The sequence below is a fragment of the Sorghum bicolor genome, chromosome 8 (assembly GCF_000003195.3).
Source record: "Sorghum bicolor cultivar BTx623 chromosome 8, Sorghum_bicolor_NCBIv3, whole genome shotgun sequence".
Lineage (NCBI taxonomy): Eukaryota > Viridiplantae > Streptophyta > Magnoliopsida > Poales > Poaceae > Sorghum > Sorghum bicolor.
Window position 1 is genome coordinate 11,604,161 of NC_012877.2, and position 21,491 is coordinate 11,625,651.

A 21,491-nucleotide genomic window follows, 5' to 3' on the forward strand; every position below is an offset into this window, starting at 1 on the left:
CCTTTCAAGTGGTATCGGAGCCGTGGTCACCATTTTGTGAAGGCTTAACAACCTCGGTGCACAAATTATGGCTCAAATAGTGTTCAACCATGTTGGGGGCAAACCACCGTTCTTTGATGGCACAAGTTCCTTTGACTATTGGAAGATAAAAATGAAGATGTACCTTGGATCAATCAATGATAGAGTGTGGGAAGTCACAGAGAATGACTTTGTGATCCTTGACCCCGCCAACCCCACCGACAATGAGAGAGCAAACAAGCAATGCAATACTATGGCTCTCAACACAATCTATAATGGCATTGATTCAAAGGTGTTTGAACAAGTCAAAGATCTTGAGAAAGCAAGTGAAGTGTGGACAAGATTAGAAGAAATATATGAGGGCACTACAACGGTAAAAAGTGCCAAGTTGTACATGCTCAAGGACAAGCTATCCAACTTCAAGATGAAGGATGATGAGTCAATCCCGGAGATGTTCTATAGGCTCCAAGTCATCATCAATGATCTCAAGGGCCTTGGCGAAAAAGTAAAGGATGAGGACTTCATTCACAAGTTCTTGATGTGTTTGCCCAAGAGGTTCAAGACATTGAGAACAATCATCTTTAGAGGTGGATTGACTGGTGTATCTCCCAATGAGGTACTTGGAGATGTCATGACCGAAGATCAATACAATGACAATGATGATGATGAGGTCATGAAGAAGGATGATGATGACAAGAAGAAGAGTGTAGCATTCAAAGCTAGCTCTTCATCCAAAGGAAAGAACAAGGGCAAGGCCAAGAAGGAAGAATCAAGTGATGAGGAGTGCTCCAATGATGATAGTGATGATGAAGCACTAGCACTCTTTGTCCACAAATTTGGCAAGATGATGAAGAAGAAGGGCTACCATACAAGAAAGAGAAGGGACAACTCCAAGAACAAGGAATATGTGAGGCTATGCTACAAGTGCAAGAGCCCCGATCATATTGTGGCGAATTGTCCATACAATAGTGATCATGATGAGCATGGGAAGAAGAACAAGAAGGAGAAGAAAGAAAAGAAAGACAAGAAGATGGTTTTTGAAGGACCGAAAAATGGCGATCAGAGGGGGGGCGAATGGGAGCCTCAAATTTTCTTTCGAAAATATTTGGCCACTGTCCCGAGTTCACCATCAAACGCGCAACAACTCCAGAACTAGAATACTCACGCCAACTAGTGACAGAAGTACCTAGAGAAATTCCTTAGTACTATAGAAACTCGAAGCAACAGACGAAATACAAATTGGAGTCCAAATAACCAAGATGTGCACAAAACAGAAAATCAGGACCAGAGAAAATTCATTAGAAAATCACCAAGAAAAACGGACAGAGTAACGGCTTAAAAATAGAGCACTCTATTTTACCAGCAAGAACTGGATCCTTGCAAAACAAATTACTGAATTGGATTTGCTCGGCACTCAATGGTGCACGGCCTACCAGTCAGCTACAACACTAACCACACCTGCAGAAGATGAGAACATACACAGTAACATGATGCACATCAAACTGAAACTTATACACTGTGAAGGAATTGCTCTCCACACACAGAGGAAAAAGAAGCACAGCACAGGCAGAAGCTTATATGGCAGGGATCGCTTCCGGCAAAAACCAACAACTGACACTGAAACTGAAACTGATGAAACACCGAAAGCACAGATAAACACCAAAGCTTAGATGAATATGTATCGGTGAGACCTGGACACCACCGTACAAAAAGACAAACACAGAGAAAAAAAAAAATCTACCAACTCACCACCGTGAAAGCTACTAGAGCAAATGAAGTAATTAAATACTCCAAACAAATCGACTCTTGGTAAACTCAAGAAGGCAGGAAGTTTGTTTTTGACCAATCAAAAATCAGTACTAATTCTTGGCTCATGACAAACAAAGCTTGAAGCTAGACGAGTGCAGAGAACTGATGGCGCTCCTGGACTGCTCAAATTCTGACGGACTGCTGGTGCCCTCGTAACGGTATGGGAGGAAGTCAAGAAGAGTTTGCTCTGCTTCAATCCACACTCTACGAAAAACAGAAGGGCTCGAGCGCACGAACGAAGAGGGGACGAGTGCTTGGAGCAGAGCGCTGGACAGTGGGCGTCCACCTTGGCCAAGGTCAAGTACTGCTCAAGAGAGCACGCACGGCGCCTGTGCGCACGGCACTGGTAGCACTGCAGCAAGCTCCATGCACAAAATTCTCCACAGAGCCAAAGAACGAACAGGAGATAGACGAACACAGAATCGACCGGATCTCTCTTGATTTGGAAGATGTTAAGCCCAAACTTTGCACAAATTAAATTCAACTAGAAATAAAACTATTCTCCAAAAATCATTGCCTGGGATGATCCCAAACTCCGGGAAATCGAAATCGAACCCATGAACAAAAAGGGAACAAAAACACAGCACAGTGATACTCGAAAATCACAGCAAAGTATGTTGAATCCCGGAGGACAAATGAAGGATTTGGGCCTCCATTCCCAACTCGAAAACCAGTACAAAAACACTTTTCAGTTCATAGCCCTCTCTGCTAAAGAAACCAGGAAGGGGGAGGAGAGCTACGGGGAGAGGAGAAAGGGTTCACGAAAAAACTATGAGAGAGAAGGGAGAGGTGGAAAAAGAAGATAGAAGAGATGGGGGAACTTCTCCGGCTTATTTATCAGGCATATTACATATTCCCCAGATGTCCTTAGATATTTTTGAGCGAACTAGCTAGCCCCAGGGGCATTCTAGTCCAACTCGACATGACCTAAATCCGACGGCCACCGCGCCTCCTCACCGGTAGCCTCGCTCCGAAGCGATCTCACCGATGCCGCCACGTGCCATCCGTCCGCATCGGGACCTCCGCCCGGGTTTTGAGGCCCAAACCCGCGAAACCCGCCGCGAGTAGCGTAGCCCGTACGCGTCCCCCGCTGTGTACACTTTGCGCTTATCAATGTCCCAAGTGTCAGCCACCGCAGCTGGCCACCTGGTCGTCTGGTCCGTCAGTCCAAGCCTCACGTCCGCCCTTCACCGCAACCAGTCCGTCAGCACGGCACGCCCTACTTGACCTTCACCCGACCGCTGCCACCGCATCCAGACTCCACACCTACACATCACGAAGCCAAGAGACACCGTTTCGACACATAACCCTGTGCCAGGATATCAGTAGAACCACCGAACCAACAACCCACCAAAATGTTGGCATGTTGACAATCGCTCATCACACAACAGGGGTACTCCACAATGGTTATGTAAAAACTATGTGTTCGCAATCTCCCCCTTGATGAGTGCATTGTCAACATCAACACAAAGCCAGAGAAAACCAACTCAAGTGTAAGCTCGAAACGGGTCACTCACAATGAGTAACGCAAAGCCAACAACTTGGTCCCCAAAGACATGGGCAACGGCTCGACACAACCAAGTAAAACACAGCTAGCCCTCAAGAAGAGGCAAAGAGGCTCAACACCGCTAGCAAAACTTGAAAAGCCAGAAAACAACTAGACCCTCCAGAAGAGGCAAAGGCTCAACACATCTAGCAAAAACAACTCAAATGCAACTCCCCCTGAGGAAATGCAATCTCTCTCAAATGAATGCATGTCTCTCTTTTTGTGTGTAACTTTCTCCCCCTTGTTGACACATGCACTTATCAAGATTTGCCCAAAGGAGTGCAACTCCCCCTCAAATCATGCTATGAATGCAAGAAATGCACAAATGCAGAAGCTTCAGGAGTATAGCAATCATATTGAAAAGATGCTCTTGGTGGTGCTGTCATGTGTGTATAGCAATAAGTACAAGTGCTAGCACATAGCAGGTATAAGTAGGAAATCAACCTAGTGCTAACAAGTGTATACAAGGTGAACTACCCCAAGCAGCGTTCATACATCATGTCAAAGACTAACTTTAGACTTGTGTTTTCATCAAATTTTCATATTATCGGAGTTTGCAGCATATCACAAGGTTTAGTCAAAACATGTGTGAGTGCGAGAGGTTATCTGTACCATCAAACCAACTTATCGACCATGCCAAGCCTATGTCAGAGACAATCGCAAGCTTAAGACAATGATCTCGGCATCCACTACAAGGCTCAAGTTCATCCATAAGTGCAATTGGAAGCAGTCTCGATACCTTGACGTAGGACAGTACAGACCCATCTCGATCTTTTCTTTTCACTTAGCTTGATTTTCAATTTTTAGCACAAGATTTTGCAAGTTGTCCAAGCAAGTGTATAACTCAAAGCATGAGACATAGCAACCTAGCATATAAATGATAGCTCAAGTGATCTCAACACATCCTACACATGCTAGTTGCCAATGACAATGGTGAACAATTTTCAGGTTTCAACAGGTTTATGTCAAGTTCACTAGTTGTAAAACAGCTTAGCTCATAACATGCATCAAGTGATCAAAAAGAGCCTAAGCGACAAGCACCATCATGTACATACAAGACATATCACAAAGAGCATAATCTCAATCTAACAACTATAATCATGAAGCTCAAAATGCTCTAATATACATGATGAGATGAAATGCAATGCAATATGATACAAAAAATAAAATAAAAGCGAAACTAAAAGAAACAAAACTAGTGTACAAAAAACCAAAGTGTTGATGCAAAAACTAGTCTGCAAACACAAAGGGCTAATACCCGATCCAAACGTTAAGGCGTGCCAGCCGATTTGACCTTACTATCGGCAAAGGTGATAACTCGAATACTTTAGTCCTGACAACAGCGATACGCCCGGATGTCACGGCTAAGAGGTACTCACGCGGAACTTGAGGATACGCCGAGCTTGAGTCGACGAATTCCTAAGAACTCGTAACAAAAAGAAAACGTATGACGAAGTCGTCGAAAAGTAAATGCTGGAATATGAGTAAAAAACGTGTGTTTGATTGATTGATAGATATCCTGATTACAAGGTCTTAGGGCTTATATTTATACCCTGCTCAAAGAGCTACGACCAGACACGATTAGAATTCGAATTCCAAATTACACGGAACCCGTATACAAAACGATAAGAATAACATAAGGAAATAATAAAACCATCCTTCGTGACAAACCGAAACTCCTCCACATGACAACTGGCAGCTTCCGGACTCCTCCTTCGCGTCATCGGCAATCCCCTTGCCATAGTCATCGGCAGACCCTTTTACTTGGTCATCGGCACCATATTACTGTCTGAGGACTTAGTCACATTCAACCTTTCCCTCATCGGCAACCATCCTTACCAGCAACCCGCATCGTACTGCCACCCTGTCCTGCCATCCTGGACACGTGCCCAAAAATGGTGTCAACACATGCCCCCCAGTTTCGGAGTATAAAACCATTAATGCTCCGAAATTCTCTGCAGTAATGATGTCTTCTCCGCAATTAATGCTCCTAATCTGGTAACCGACAACCTCAATCTGGGCAACTCTGATCCTAATCCTCCGCAGATCCCTCGAAATCCACAACTTCCCAAACGGGCATCTCTCTTAGTCGTACATCGGCAACAATACCGTTACAAAGATCTGCCGATGCTCTGCCCAGGATATTCGCAAAAACGGTTACTTCCCCTCTATCCGCCCATCGGCAGGATGACCGTTATAGAATATCACCGATGGACCGACCAGGAGATCGCGCACAGTAAAATATCTTTAGATAATGACCGCTTCCTGTCAAATCACCTGCACAATCCCTGGATTATCGTGCGAACAGTTACCATATCCACTTGAGTACCCTCGGGTTTCTCGGATGCGGCAAAGAAATAAGTCAGATTTGCCCTTATCCATCTTGCCCTATAAATAGTTCCTTCTTGGGTACTCCTCCCCCATTACATCATTCTGCCATCCAACTTCACTTTTCCAGCGGCGGCGCCATTCTCAATCCTCAAGATCTCCGACAAGCATTCTTCTTCATCAACTCCGGCGTCTTCCAGCGTCCCCTTCACGACAAGATGGCCGTTGGCTTCGTCGTCCCTGAGGTCAGACTTCCATCTCATCTGCTGTACCTTTTTCCTGCATTCCTGTTCATCTGCGATTTACCTTACCGAATATTTTCCTTCTCCTTTTTCTTTGTATCTTTATTCCCCAAAACACCAGGAGTTATCCAACAAAATTGTCATTCCTACCGATCAACCACATCTTCAATGCCTCGGCCCTCTAGGGGATCCAGATCCAACCGACCTTATCAACGCAGAAACCAACAGGATTCCCTTTAGAGCTGAAAACTTTGCTCTAGATCTATGGAAGGACACCTTTCGCTCTTGGCCTAGCCCTACTGTAGGGTGGAAAGACTGGTTCTTGAGGGTCAGCAACTCTTATGAAGTTCAATGGGGTGAGAGGAAATTAGCTCAATGCATTAGGCTGTCCATTGCCGATATGCACAGGAACGAGTCATTGCTGATAGCCGCATCTTACTTTTGGTCAGACACTCTCAACGCTTTTGTTTTTGGCCACGGCCCTGCTTCTCCTACCCTTGCCGATGTAGCCATGCTTACTGGGTTAGACATATCTTCTGCCGATAGCACCCACTTTTTTGATACCGCCCCCAGTGCCAAAGTGGAGACTCGCGCTATCGGCGGCTGGTCAGGGTACATCCAGAAGTACCGCGGGAGAGGGCCTGTCACCATAAAGGAACAAACCACTTTTCTGAACATGTGGCTAGACAAGTTTGTATTCTGTGGTCGATCGGCAGGACCGACTTCTGTCTATCTATCGGCAGCAGAAAGACTGGCTAGCGGTGGTCAATTTCCTCTCGGCCGTTATTTGCTCGGCGCTGTTTATCACCTTCTTCATCAGGTAGTCCAGAAACTCCTGCTCGGCCAACCTATCGGCAATTTGGGAGGTCCTTGGTGGTTTATTAATATGTGGCTCAATCTGCACCTGCACAAGCGCCTCGATCTCAACTTGTTCTCTCAGCACTTCCCAAGAGATATAGCCGAGAACCATGTGTTGGGTGAAGAGGAATCGGCAACACGTGCCCCCCTGAACTTTGGCGAAGCTGTTATAGTTTTACCCGGTTCAGGGAACACTCCGGATCAGATCGGCCGATTCTTCGAAACGCTGTATGAGGGTCTGGCCAGAGATGAACGACCATGGCTGGCTTATGACGACCCAGATAGCATGCTCCCTCTGACCTTCAATCCGTTCGACGAAGCTCTTGATAGGGACAATGAGGTGATGACGACAATCGTGACTCCCAGAGCCATACCAGTGAACTTCTTCGGCAGCACGAAAACCTCTCCCCAAACCTATGAATTTTATAATCCATCGGCATTAGCTCGCCAGCTAGCTTTCGGCCAATTGCCGATCGCACTTCCTTATGCCGATGTAATAAAGCCCAGAGAACCCATCGCTAACCTCCTCGAGTGGACTCGAGTAGCCCAGCTACCACCAAATGCCGATACAGATGTAGATCTGTCAGAATGGGTTCCAGCTGCCTTTATCACTCAATCATACAAGCTATGGTGGGCAGAATGGAAGGAGAATCTATTCTGCAGATCGGCCCTCTCATACCGCGGCATGATCGACCCCGAATACGAAGTCCCTGACGACACTGTAAGTATTTTAAACCGATGTCTCATTTCCCAATACTATTCCCATCGGTAACTTACCCCTGTATTCTTTTTGCAGATTGACAACACCCCCCCATCGGTTAGCAGGAGTGGCAAGCCGATCGACTTATTCCCATCAGGCCCGATCTCCTCAATCGGCCACAATGCTCCCACTCTGGCTTCCATCGTGCACCGGGGTGCGCGTCTCAAGAAAGTTACCACCAGGAAAACTCAGACATCACCAACGGTAACTGCTTCCACTCTGGCGCAAGCTTTCAAGGCAATCTGTTAAAACACTTTTTTATTTATGCTGACTATCTTTATATCGGTTATCTGTGCTCATAAACTCTTTATCGTTGTTGCAGCAAACTGGTGCATCGGCAAAAGCCAAACGCCAAGGTGCCGATCCCCCCCAGTCTAGCCAGCCAAAGAGGAAAGGCGTCCAAGGTGCTAAGACTGGAACAAAGCGTCAGAAAGTGGCAACTCCTCCTCCTCCTCCGGTGTCTCCAATCCCGGTGGAATCTTCCCCTTCTCCTCCAGAAGTCCAGGCACAGCAAGCACCATCTCCTCAATCAATACAGGAAGCACCACAGATGGAAGAACCTCAGCAAGAAGAACCTCAAACGGCAGGTACGTCAGCTGACGTAGGTGAACAAACAACTGGCCCGGCAGGTCCAGTTATATCATCGGCGGTTTCCTCAATTCAAACAACTGTTGTTCCTCTTCCGGGTAACATATCCCAACAATACTCCTACCGATAAACTTATTTTCATTTATTTTTATAATCCTTCCTGTCTTCTTTCAGGCGATATCGTTCTATCGGCAACATTTGCCGATCAACCTGCAGCTCCATCGGCCTCTCTGAGTCAAAGGCAGGAAATCGCCTTGAAGCAAGTAAGTCATCCACTTTTCCATCGGTATCATCTGCCGAAGTTTTGACCATAAAATTGACCTATTTCATTTTCATTTTCAGGAACAAGATTCTCCCGACAGCTTGTTCTCCTTCGCTATTGATATCTTCGAAGAAGAAGGCGAGGAAGCAAGCTCCTCTCGGGCAGTTGGAATTGTATCGGCAGAAACCAGAGCTAGGCTGGAGGAGCTATCGGCCATACTTCATCAAGACACAACTCAACTGGTCGACGATTCTGACCCAGCCAAGGCCCTGTTCAAGACTCTTAGAGGCCAAATTCCTGCCGATGCCGAAGAAGCACTCTTCCACGCTGCACATCTAGAAAGCCGCCAGCTACAGTACCAGAGAGCTACTCGATGCCTTGCCGACAGAGCTGCTCAAATCCAGCTCTCTGAGGAGATGATGAAAGAAAAACTCTTAGCCGATGAGAAACATAAGAACATCGGCATCTTAAAGTCCTCAGGTGATGCACTGAAGCAGAAAATGTCTGATCTATCGGCAAAAAGAGAAGCTCTGCTGGCTGAACTCAAGCAAGTAGAAGACGCCCTGTCCCAAGCCCAGCAAGAAGATAGTCAACTGCCGGAGACCATCAAGCATCTTGAACAGGAACGAAACGTCCATGGCCGTAAAGCGCTGCAACTGAAGAGGAAGCTGAAGCCGATTGAAGGTTCTGCCGATGACGATATCAAAGAGATAGAGACAGCCAACCAGATTCGGCTGCGCGCCATATCTGCAATCCAAGCGCTGCTGAACATCTGAAGCTTTCATCGGCGACACACCTTTGTTTCTCCGTTTTTAGCTTTCAGTCTAGCCGATAAGACTGTTATCGGCATCTTTTGAAACATTAAGTCTGCCCTTGAACATTTAAATTCAGCCGATAGGAGTGTTATCGGCACTTAACCTTTTATGCATCGATCCATATGCTGGGGTAGTACTTCTTCAAATATTTGCCATTTAACGCTCTGGGAAATTCAACTCCTTCGAGAGTTTCTAGAATATAGGCATTACCAGGAGCTGAGCGTTTTATCCGATAAGGACCTTCCCAATTAGGAGACCACTTCCCAAACTTTGAACTTTTAGTCCCGACTGGCAAAATCAACTTCCATACCAAATCCCCATCGGCAAACTCCTTAGCCTTCACTTTTTTATCATACCATCTGGCAACTCTCTTCTTATTTTCTTCTATACTCATTAAAGCCTTTAACCGATGCCCTGCTAAATCATCTAACTCATCGGTCATTAAAGTGGCATAATCATCGGCAGCCAATTGATCTTGAAAAGATAATCGCCTAGATCCAGCCTTAATCTCCCAAGGCAAAACTGCATCATGTCCATACACCAATTGATAAGGTGACACCTTGGTTGATCCATGACAAGCCATCCGATAAGACCACAGTGCTTCATTCAACAATGTATGCCACCGCCTAGGATTTTCTTCAATCTTTCGTTTAATAAGCTTGATAATTCCCTTGTTAGACGCTTCGGCCTGCCCATTGGCTTGAGCATAGTAAGGAGAAGAATTCAACACTTTAATTCCCATACCGATTGCGAATTCATCGAACTCCCCCGACGTGAACATGGTGCCCTGATCGGTAGTAATCGTTTGGGGAATCCCAAATCGGTAAATAATATGCTCCTTCACAAAATCAATCATATTGGCCGATGTGACTTTCTTCAAAGGAATAGCTTCGACCCACTTGGTGAAATAGTCAGTGGCAACTAGAATGAATTTATGCCCTTTGCTAGATGGTGGATAAATCTGGCCGATCAGATCGATGGCCCACCCCCGGAACGGCCAAGGTTTTATTATAGGATTCATAGCCGATGCGGGTGCTCTCTGGATATTACCGAACTTTTGACAACCTTGACATCCCTTAAAATATTTAAAACAATCTTCAAGTATGGTTGGCCAAAAATATCCATTCCTTCGAATCATCCACTTCATCTTAAAAGCTGACTGATGCGCTCCACACACTCCTTCATGGATTTCTCCCATCAAACTTCTGGCTTCATCATCACCCAAGCATCGGAGAAGAATTCCGTCGATAGTTCGATAATACAATTCATTTTCAAGGATCACATACTTGGTTGCTTGAAATCGAACCCGTCTTTCAACTTTTTTGGATGGATCTTTTAGATAATCAATAATTTCTTCCCTCCAATCACCGGCACTGACTACCGATGTCGCATTAATCATTGGCTGATATCCCGAGGCATGCTGGGCTAACCGATTAGCGTCTTCATTATGCAATCGGGGAATATGCTCCAATCGGAAGTTCTTGAATTCCTTTAACAGTTGTATACTTCTCTCGAAATAGGTTATGAGAACTTCACTCTGGCATTCATAGCTTCCGGCCAATTGATTTATAACCAACATGGAATCTCCGAATACTTCAACAGCATCAGCACGAACTTCTCTTAACAACTCCAATCCCCTGATCAGAGCTTGATACTCAGCCTGATTATTTGTTGATGTAGCAACAATCGGCAAGGAAAATTCATACTTCCTCCCCTTAGGAGAAATTAATACAATGCCGATTCCTGCTCCCCGGTCACAGGTAGATCCATCAAAGAAGAGCGTCCAGGGTGCAATTTCCAAGGTTTCCACTAGACCGCAATGCTGAGTCACAAAATCGGCCATAACCTGCCCTTTGACCGCCTTAGCCGACTCGTAACGCAAATCGAACTCCGACAGCGCCAAAATCCATTTACCGATCCTACCACTCATAATCGGCATAGATAGCATGTATCGGACCACGTCATCTTTGCAAACAACAGCACATTCGGCCGACAACAGGTAATGTCTTAGCTTGATACATGAAAAATATAAGCATAAGCACAGCTTCTCAATGGCCGAATACCTGGTTTCAGCATCAATTAACCTCCTACTCAAATAATAAATTACCCTCTCTTTCCCTTCAAATTCTTGAACCAAAGCTGAACCGATAACCGATCCATCGGTAGATAAATATAATTTGAAGGGTTTCCCTTGTTGAGGTGGAACTAAAACTGGAGGGTTTACTAGATACCTTTTGATTTCATCTAGAGCCAACTGCTGTTCTTTTCCCCAAACAAACTCCTGATCGGCTTTCAATTTAAGAAGAGGACTGAAAGCACGAATTCTCCCAGATAAATTCGATATAAATCTTCTGATAAAATTCACTTTGCCGATCAAAGATTGGAGCTCGGTTTTATTGGTAGGGGCCACTATTTTATTGATAGCATCAATAGATCTTCGACTAATTTCAATACCCCTCTGATGTACCATGAAACCAAGAGACTGCCCTGCTGATACACCAAATGCACACTTGTTGGGATTCATCTTCAATCCATGCTTCCTTGTGCACTCCAACACTCTTCGTAAATCGGCAAGATGCTTTGAGAAATCTCCAGACTTGACCACCACATCATCAATATAAATTTCTACGATCTTGCCGATGAACTCATGAAATATAAAATTCATAGCCCTTTGATAAGTAGCACCGGCATTCCTTAACCCAAAAGTCATGACTATCCATTCAAATAGTCCAACATGACCAGGACACCTGAATGCGGTTTTTGGAATATCCTCTTCTGCCATGAATATTTGATTGTAACCCGCATTACCATCCATGAAGCTGATGACCCGATGGCCAGCCGCAGCATCAACCAGTAGATCGGCGACATGCATTGGATATCCATCCATCGGCGTAGCTTTATTGAGATTCCTGAAATCAATGCACACCCGAAGCTTCCCGTTCTTCTTGTAAACCGGGACGACATTGGAAATCCATTCAGCATACCGACACTGCCGAATAAACTTAGCTTCAATAAGTTTAGTGATTTCGGCCTTAATATCAGGTAGAATGTTAGGATTACATCGGCGGGCTGGTTGCTGATGTGGCCGAAATCCAGACTTAATGGGTAACCGATGTTCAACAATTGATCGGTCTAAACCAGGCATCTCTGTATAATCCCAAGCAAAGCAATCTTTATATTCCTTTAACAAACTAGTTAACTGCCGTTTACACTCAGGATCTAGTTTAGCGCTAATAAAAGTAGGCCTAGGCCTATCACCACTACCTATATCTACTTCTACCAAATCATCGGCCGATGTGAATCCCTGGCCTAATTTTCCATCATCGGCGAATCTATCCATTAAAAACCATCGTCAGAACCGACTGCTTGGATCGGTGGAATCTCATAATCGGCAACTCTGAGAAAATCTTTCTCCCAAACTTCTCCTGAAATGCACCTAGTCTTTTCATAAGTATCCGCTTCTGCCGATGCGATAACATAAGAAGAATCCCCTGGGACGATCTCAATCTTGTCACCTACCCACTGAACCAAGCACTGATGCATTGTAGATGGGACACAACAATTGGCATGAATCCAATCTCTCCCCAATAATAAATTGTAGGCACCTTTTCCGCTGATCACGAAAAAGGTTGTCGGCAAGGTTTTGCTGCCGATGGTCAACTCCGCACATATCGCCCCCTTGACCGGAGACACGTTTCCCTCGAAGTCTTTGAGCATCATATCGGTCTTGGTCAAATCTTGATCCCCTTTCCCAAGCTTCCGATATACTGCATATGGCATAATATTAATAGCAGCCCCACCATCAACTAGGATCTTAGTCATTGGCTGCCCATCAACCCTTCCTTTGAGGAACAAAGCTTTAAGATGCTGCCTCTCGTTATCGGCAGGTTTCTCAAAGATAGCCGTCATTGGATCCAGAGCCAACTGAGCTATCTGATCAGAAAATCCCAACTCATCGTCACTGGCCGGTGCAAGAAACTCCATCGGCAACATGAATACCATGTTGACGCCTGCCGATGGACCTTCTTTCTTAGCGTCTGACGGCTGCCGACTCCCAGAGTTCTCTCCTTTATTTAGCTCTTCCTGCCTTTCACGTTGCAATCTCCTTTTCTGTGTCTTGGTTAATCCTTGAGGGCACCATGGAGGAAGTGGCCTTTGTCTTGCCGTCGGGCGTTGGTTCTCTATTGACTCCATGCGATGCGTGTTAGTATCCCTGCAAAATATGAATTCATCGGGAACCCGCGCATCAGCCATTCTTTCAAGCTCCTCTTGGTTCCTGGGAAAATACTGGACACGGTCACCGAGCCGATCGTGAATGCTAAGCCTGCCCCCCAGCCGATCATGAACTGACGCCCTTCCTCTGATCGGCCCATTAAATCGTCGTTCATCATCATGATAACGCCGATCGTTCCTGTCGTACCGATCATAACCGTTGCATTCAGGGCAGTCTCTGACAGTAGGAAGCTTGATATTTTCCTCCCAACAATGGATGAAGAATGGGCAATTCCAATGATCCCTGTGCCGATTCCACTCCTGTCGGCGTCTCTCTTCTTCCCATTGATAATCTTCCTACTGGCGCCGGTACCGATCTTCCCGTTGTTGCCATCTCTCTCGAGGCCTTCTATGAGTTATGACAATACCAGATCGAGGAATTCTTCCTGAGCTAGCTCCTTCCTGGACCAAGCCCTTACTTCTTGCATCGGCGGTAGTAACTTGATGCTGAGGATCTACCGATGCACTCTTCTCAGCTGTCTCCGACGTTAAGACCTTAGCCTTCCCCTTAGCATCCAACATGTTCGTCGGGAAAGGATGTTGGTCTATCTTCATCGGCTTCTGGGCTTTGGAACTATCAAACTTGATTCTCCCTGACTCTATGGCCGATTGCAGCTGTTGTCTGAATACTTTGCACTCATTGGTATCATGTGAAGTTGCATTATGCCACTTGCAATACCTCATCCTCTTCAACTCTTCTGCCGACGGGATCACGTGGTTAGGTGACAATTTGATTTGACCTTCCTGAAGTAGAAAGTCAAATATCCTATCGGCCTTGGCGGTGTCAAATGCAAACTTCTCTGGTTCCTTCTGCCCAAAAGGACAAGACATCGGCTTCTTGTTTTTTACCCATTCTGCCAAACCGATTACTGGTTCTTCATCGGAATCTGAGCTTGTTGCTTCATCAACAAATGAGACTTTCTTATTCCATGCCCTCTTAGGCTCGAAAGGCTTGATGTCTTGATCGGATATCCTCTGCACCAAGTGACTTAAACTTTCAAACTCCTGAGAGGCATACTTATCCCTGATGTGTGGCAACAAACCCTGGAAAGCCAAATCGGCTAGCTGCCGATCATCCAGAACCAGGCTATAGCATTTATTTTTGACCTCTCGTATCCTCTGCACAAATCCCTCGACCGACTCATCATTACGTTGCCTCAACTTGACCAAGTCGGTGATCTTCTTCTCATGAACCCCCGAGAAGAAGTATCTGTGGAATTGCTTCTCTAGATCGGCCCAAGTAATTACTGAATTGGGAGGCAATGATATGAACCAAGTAAAGGCCGATCCAGACAATGATGATGAAAATAGACGAACCCTTAATTCGTCCCTGTTACCAGCTTCTCCACATTGAATAATGAACCTGTTGACATGCTCCATGGTTGACGTGTCGTCCTGTCCGGAAAACTTTGTAAAATCTGGTACCTTGTACCGATGTGGAAGCGGGATGAAATCATACGCTGGAGGATACGGTGTCCGGTAAGAATAAGTGTTGACTTTGGGTTTTATCCCAAATTGTTCCTTCATTACTTCAGCAATCTTATCGGCCCAATAAGCATCGGCATCTCGCCGATGAGGCGGCTGCGGATCCGGCACTTGGTGGCGAACCTCCACGTGTCTGTTTGGGACATGACCTGTATGGAACATCGTATTGGTCACCTGTCCTCCAATCTGCGGACTACCAAACTGCTGTCCACCGATTGGCTGTCCTCCGAGTTGCTGTCCAAAATTTATTGGCTGGTTGGACATTCCCTGACCTTGGAACCCGGGATAAACCTGCCCTTGCTGGAACCCCGTAGTCTGATAACCCTGCTGGGGCGACTGTGGAAAGGTTTGCTGTCCAAGCCATCCATTATTAGCGTTCATCGGCATAGGTGCTGCCGATGATTGGTAATTGGGTATCGTCGTTGAATTGACATACCCCGACTGGGCCATAGGCCTCTGTTGCATTAGCATTGACTCTGCCGATGCGTTGGGCATCTGGAACATTAGATCTTGAGGATTTCCAGTGTGAGGCCTTGCGGTAGTAGTTGTGGTATACCGAGGACTCTGGTTCACCGGCACATTGGAAGGTGCCGATGTTATAGGAGTTTTGCCCCTCATGTCAGTTATCTGTGATGTTCCTGGAGTCAACTCTGGAGGCATACCATAACCCCACCAGTTGGGAGGAAGAGTTAACCCCGACATTGCCGATGCCAACATATCTGTTGTCAGTTTATGCTGCCCAACTGAAATTTGTGGGTTGGTTGCCATCGGCATAGATAGTGCACCAGTAGTCCCCAATGTACTTGGAGGGACGGCAGACTGTGCACTTGCACTCGTCAAGGCAGCCGATGGAGCCGTGACCTCTGGTGCCGTGGGTTGATGATGGGAAGGGCCCACATAATCCGGCGGGATTTGTCCTTCCTTGAAGGTTCTTGCCACGGCGTTGAAAACCGTATTAGACAGTACACCAGCTTGGTTGATCAGCGCTCGATTGATGGCATTGTCAACCATGTCTTGAAGCTTGCCAGGATTAGCGTCAAAGGTGACCTGCCGTGGTGCCGGCAGTGCATCTTTCTGGACCACTTCGCCGCTCCTGTTTATGCTGAAAGACTTCAGGCACTGCTGCTTGAACTCTTCCATGGCTTGGGCAATAGCTTGCTTCTGCTCATCCTTGAGGTTAGCTTCCGTCACGGGGATGACGTTGTCTTGATCGAGGTCAGAGATCGACATGTTGATCTTGATCTTGAATCTGTCCCACTGGGCGTGCCAGAAGATGTGTTGATGCAAAAACTAGTCTGCAAACACAAAGGGCTAATACCCGATCCAAACGTTAAGGCGTGCCAGCCGATTTGACCTTACTATCGGCAAAGGTGATAACTCGAATACTTTAGTCCTGACAACAGCGATACGCCCGGATGTCACGGCTAAGAGGTACTCACGCGGAACTTGAGGATACGCCGAGCTTGAGTCGACGAATTCCTAAGAACTCGTAACAAAAAGAAAACGTATGACGAAGTCGTCGAAAAGTAAATGCTGGAATATGAGTAAAAAACGTGTGTTTGATTGATTGATAGATATCCTGATTACAAGGTCTTAGGGCTTATATTTATACCCTGCTCAAAGAGCTACGACCAGACACGATTAGAATTCGAATTCCAAATTACACGGAACCCGTATACAAAACGATAAGAATAACATAAGGAAATAATAAAACCATCCTTCGTGACAAACCGAAACTCCTCCACATGACAACTGGCAGCTTCCGGACTCCTCCTTCGCGTCATCGGCAATCCCCTTGCCATAGTCATCGGCAGACCCTTTTACTTGGTCATCGGCACCATATTACTGTCTGAGGACTTAGTCACATTCAACCTTTCCCTCATCGGCAACCATCCTTACCAGCAACCCGCATCGTACTGCCACCCTGTCCTGCCATCCTGGACACGTGCCCAAAAATGGTGTCAACACAAAGTTCTCCTCAACTAAAAAGGGAAACAAACTCCAAGCTCCCCTCGCAAGCGAGCAAACTGGGCTTGGTCAAGGGGTTTGGTAAAGATGTCTGCAAGCTGATTTTGGGTATCAACATGGTGTAGGTCAATATCTCCTTTCTCATAGTGGTCACGCAGGAAGTGAAAGCGGACATCTATATGCTTGGTTTTGAGTGGAGGACTGGGTTTTTAGCAACTCTTATGGCACTGGTGCTATCACAAAGCAGAGGCACTCGCCTAAACTCTAACCCAAAGTCTCTCAAAGTAGCTATCATCCAAAGCAACTGGGAGCAGCAAGCAGCAGCAGTAACATACTCAACTTCTGTGGTGGATTGGGCAACTGAGGATTGCTTGAGAGAGGACCAAGACACAAGAGAAGTCCCAAGAAACTGGCAAGTCCCCGACGTGGACTTACGCTCTACACGGCAGCCGGCATAATCCGCATCAGAATAGCCGCAAAGAGAAAGAGAGGAGGAAGCTGAAAACCAAAGACCAAACTCAGGTGTGAAACGAAGGTACCTCAAGATCCGCTTGACGGCTTGACGATGAGATGTGCGCGGCGAAGACTGAAAGCGTGCACACAAGCAGACCGCGAACTGGATGTCCGGTCTTGTCGTCGTCAGGTACAGTAGCGACCCGATCATGCTTCGGTACTCCTTCTGGTCCATAGCTTCTCCTTCTTCATCTGCATCCAGGGCCATCGTGGTCGACATGGGCGTCGAGAGAGGCTTGGCCTCGCCCATATCGAATTTCTTGAGTACGTCCTTGGTGTACTTGCCTTGGTGCACAAACGTCCCTTCTCTAGTTTGCTTGATTTGCAAACCAAGAAAGAACGTCAACTCGCCCATCATGCTCATCTCAAATTCCCTGCTCATAGTTTCTGCAAACTTGCCAACAAGTGCATGAGAAGAGCCACCGAAAATGATATCATCCACGTATATCTGAACCAAAAGAGTGTCAGTGCCTTGCTTGAGGAGAAACAAAGTTTTATCAACAGAACCCATTTTAAAATCCTTTGCAAGCAAGAAGGCTTTCAAACGCTCATACCAGGCTCTCGGGGCTTGTTTTAGGCCATACAAGGCTTTGTGGAGTTTAAAAACATGGTTAGGAAACTTAGGATTTTCAAAGCTAGGGGGTTGTCTCACATAAACCTCTTCCTCTATATACCCATTCAAGAAAGCACTCTTCACATCCATCTGATACAGCTTGAACCCTTTTGAAGCTGCAAAAGCTAAAAGGATCCTAATGGCTTCTAGACGGGCAACAGGGGCAAAGGTTTCCTCATAGTCTATCCCCTCTTTTTGACAAAACCCCTGAGCTACCAACCTAGCCTTGTTCCTCACCACCACCCCATCTTCACTCTGTTTGTTTTTAAAAACCCACTTGGTACCTATGGGATGGCAATCTGGTGGAAGTGGTACTAAAACCCAAACCTTGTTTCTCTCAAAATTTTCTAGCTCCTCATGCATAGCATTAACCCAATCGGAATTAGATAGTGCGTGTCCAACATCTCGAGGCTCAAAAGAAGCAACAAAAGCAGAATGAGCGAAGTGTGAGATGTGATATGACCTAGACCGCGTGACTCACTGGTCAATTTCACCAATCATGGTCTGAGGTGGATGGCAACGCTGAATGTGTCGAGGTGCTTCCCTTGAAGAAGTCGCCTCCTCCTCAACTGCAGCTGGGGCCTCCTCAGGAACAGCCGGTGTAGGCTGAGGAGGCTGCTCGAACGGACCCCAAGTAGTGGAAGAAGAGGGATCGGGGCCGTCAGCTGAAGTAGTCGTCGAAGACGCGAGAGGGGCAACCAGTGGTGTCGGCTCGGGATCACCCCAATCGGCATCTTCTGCATCATCCTCAACAAAGATGCTCTCACCAATCTCCTGATCACCTGCACATTCAAATACAGGAGAAGAACAAGGCATAGTCTCATCGAATGTGACCTCACAGGTCTCCACGACTCGGTTAGTTTCAAGGTTAAGTACACGATATGCATGAGAATGAGAAGCATAACTAAGAAAAATACCGTCGGAGGACCTAGACTCAAATTTGTCTAAATTACCTTGCTTCAGGATGAAACACTTGCAACCAAACACCCTGAAGTGACTTACCTTGGGTAGTCTACCAAATCGCAACTCATAAGAAGTCTTTTTCAAGAAGGCTCGAAGAAAAATGCGATTGGAGACATGACAGGCGGTGTTGATCGCCTCGGCCCAATATCTCCTTGGAGTCCTATGCTCATCGAGCATCGTCCTGGCCATCTCAACAAGGGTCCGATTTTTGCGCTCAGCAACACCATTTTGCTGGGGAACATAAGGAGAGGAAAACTGGTGCTCGAGACCCAAAGAAGCACAGGAGGTATCAAACTGAGTGTTTTTGAATTCTGTGCCATTGTCACTGCGTATAGCTCTCATGGCATTCTTAGGCAACTCAGTTTGTAACCGAAGAATCAAATCTCGAACATGAGAAAAAGCCTCATCCTTACCCTCCATGAAAAACACCCAAGAGTAGCGAGAAAAGTCATCCACAATCACTAGAACATACCACTTCCCTCCCTCTGACCGAACCCGAGCCGGACCAACTGTGTCCATATGAAGTAGCTCACCGGGTCCCTTGGTCATGACCTGAGTCACAGGAGGATGAGAAGCGGCAACCATCTTTCCATGACGACAAGGGTGACAAACCAAATCCTTCTCAAATTTCAATTTGGGCAATCCTCGGATTAAGTCAAGTGAGCTCAACCTAGCTAGTAAGTCAAAGCTCAAATGACCAAGTCTCCTATGCCACTTCCAAAGATCAGAAGAGGATCCAGCCACAAGACAACGAGAAGAGCCAAAAGAGTGAGAAAAATCAGCTCGAAAGACACGACCAAACGGGACAATCTGACAAACAAGATTTCCCTGAGAATCAAGAACTCGAGACAAACCAGTCTTAAAGCGCACCTCAAAACCATCCTGAAGGAGTTGCGAAACCGAAAGCAAATTGAAATGCAGATTCGAAACCAAAGCAACATCCTTCAAGACAAAATTCTCATTGACCCGAATGGTCCCACGAGAAAGCACTTTACCTTTGCTATTGTCCCCGAATGTGATGTATTCCTTACATTGCATGGGGTCGAGGCTGGAGAACCATTTTGAACTTCTGGTCATGTGGCGCGAACAACCGGAATCAACAAGCCATGTGTTCACCAAGCCTCCGATCTGCATCAATAGAAAGACATGGGGTGAGCAAATGGCGCAACACTGGGGTTAGTAAACTGTGAAGGATACCAGTGTTGGCTCATTTGCCCTGGAAAAGTGTTAGGAAAAATACCAAGCATGCCATGTCCCATTTGAGGAAAGCGATCACCACGAAAGGGAAAACGTGGTCCGCTAGAGCTATGGGACTGAGAAGCAAAGCCACCGCCACGAGGTTCAAAGTCATATTGATCATAACCTGAACCACGTCGGGCACGACCACCACGTGGTCTCGCAACCTGAGACCTAGCACCTTGAGGCATTGCACCTCTAGGCCTAGCACTGCACCTCTGAACAGGCGGCACATGTACGCCATGGGGTGGGCGGTACATGTTTCGGTTGTTCAACTCGTACTCTCGCCGCTCATCTCTCTTCCTCCTAAAGCAAAACTCAGCAAGGTGACCATCCCTATGGCAATACTCACAGTGATACCTTACATCTCTCTTGGGTGGTTGTTGGTTCACTCTCTTGTGGGTATGGTTCACTCTTGGTGGCTTTTTGGCTTTAGGAAGGGGATCCTCAGAGATGTTTGGTAGAGTGTCAAGTGGGTTCCTGAGATGGTTAGGTTTTGGAATCCACACTTGTTTCAGAGGTGGGGATTTTGGAGGTTCTTCAAACACTCCATCTTTGATAGTGGGTTTGGAAGGCTCAGGTGGAGTGAATTTGATCAACTTGGGAGTAGTGGATGGTTTCTCACTTGGGCTCAAACCACTAAACTCACCAACCTTGCCATAAAGATTTTCACCCTTCCCACCTATAGCAAAGCCTACACCCGATGTGCAAGTTCCCCGCCTGAACTGGCTCATCATCATGCCCAACTGTGGCTCACTGCTAGACACCCAGCTCAAGATGGACCGAAGGTATGTGTTGTCTTCCTCGGATCTCATTTTATCGTGCCTGCAAGACTCAAGCTCTAGCACCAAGCTCTCACACCGTGCACACTTAGCAGTGGTGCTATCTAAACTGGCCTTCTCAAGATCACAGATCTTGGCATTCTTCTCTGCCAACTCAGATTGCAAGCCCAAGCAGGACTTGCACGCACCCAACAATATAGGCCTAGCCTTCAGCTCACCATACTCATCAAGCAAAGTAGCATACTTAGATTGCAATTCAGAGAAGTTAGACATATGAACAGCACACTCATCGCACTCTACTTCATCTGACACAACCACAGCACACTCCTTAGCAACCTCAAGATCCTTAAGCGCCAACTCTAGCTTGTCCTTAAACTCTTTCCTCTCACGTGCAGCACGCTTAAGCAATTTATCTTGACTAATCAAGGTGATA

At 46.4% G+C, this 21,491-nt stretch overlaps 1 protein-coding gene across 1 annotated transcript; it reads right to left on the minus strand.

Moving 5' to 3' along the window:
* LOC110437508 (uncharacterized mitochondrial protein AtMg00810-like) lies at nt 1,448–17,975 on the minus strand. Its single transcript, XM_021465976.1, has 3 exons — nt 17,387–17,975; nt 1,561–1,647; nt 1,448–1,476 (listed from the first exon to the last, which is right to left on the minus strand). Exons 1-3 carry the CDS (start codon nt 17,973–17,975, stop codon nt 1,448–1,450), a joined length of 705 nt encoding a protein of 234 aa, XP_021321651.1.

Bases quoted from the DNA above. Each gene is read 5' to 3' on its own strand.
- LOC110437508 (XM_021465976.1), bottom strand. From the start codon at position 17,975: ATGGGTTCTGTTGATAAAACTTTGTTTCTCCTCAAGCAAGGCACTGAC. The intron at 1,648-17,386 runs GTAAGTCCACGT...GTGTTTCATCAG, and splicing joins TGCCGGCTGCCGTGTAGAGC to TTTCAGTTTCAGTGTCAGTT. The intron at 1,477-1,560 runs GTGTGTGGAGAG...CATCTTCTGCAG, and splicing joins GCTGTGCTTCTTTTTCCTCT to GTGTGGTTAGTGTTGTAGCT.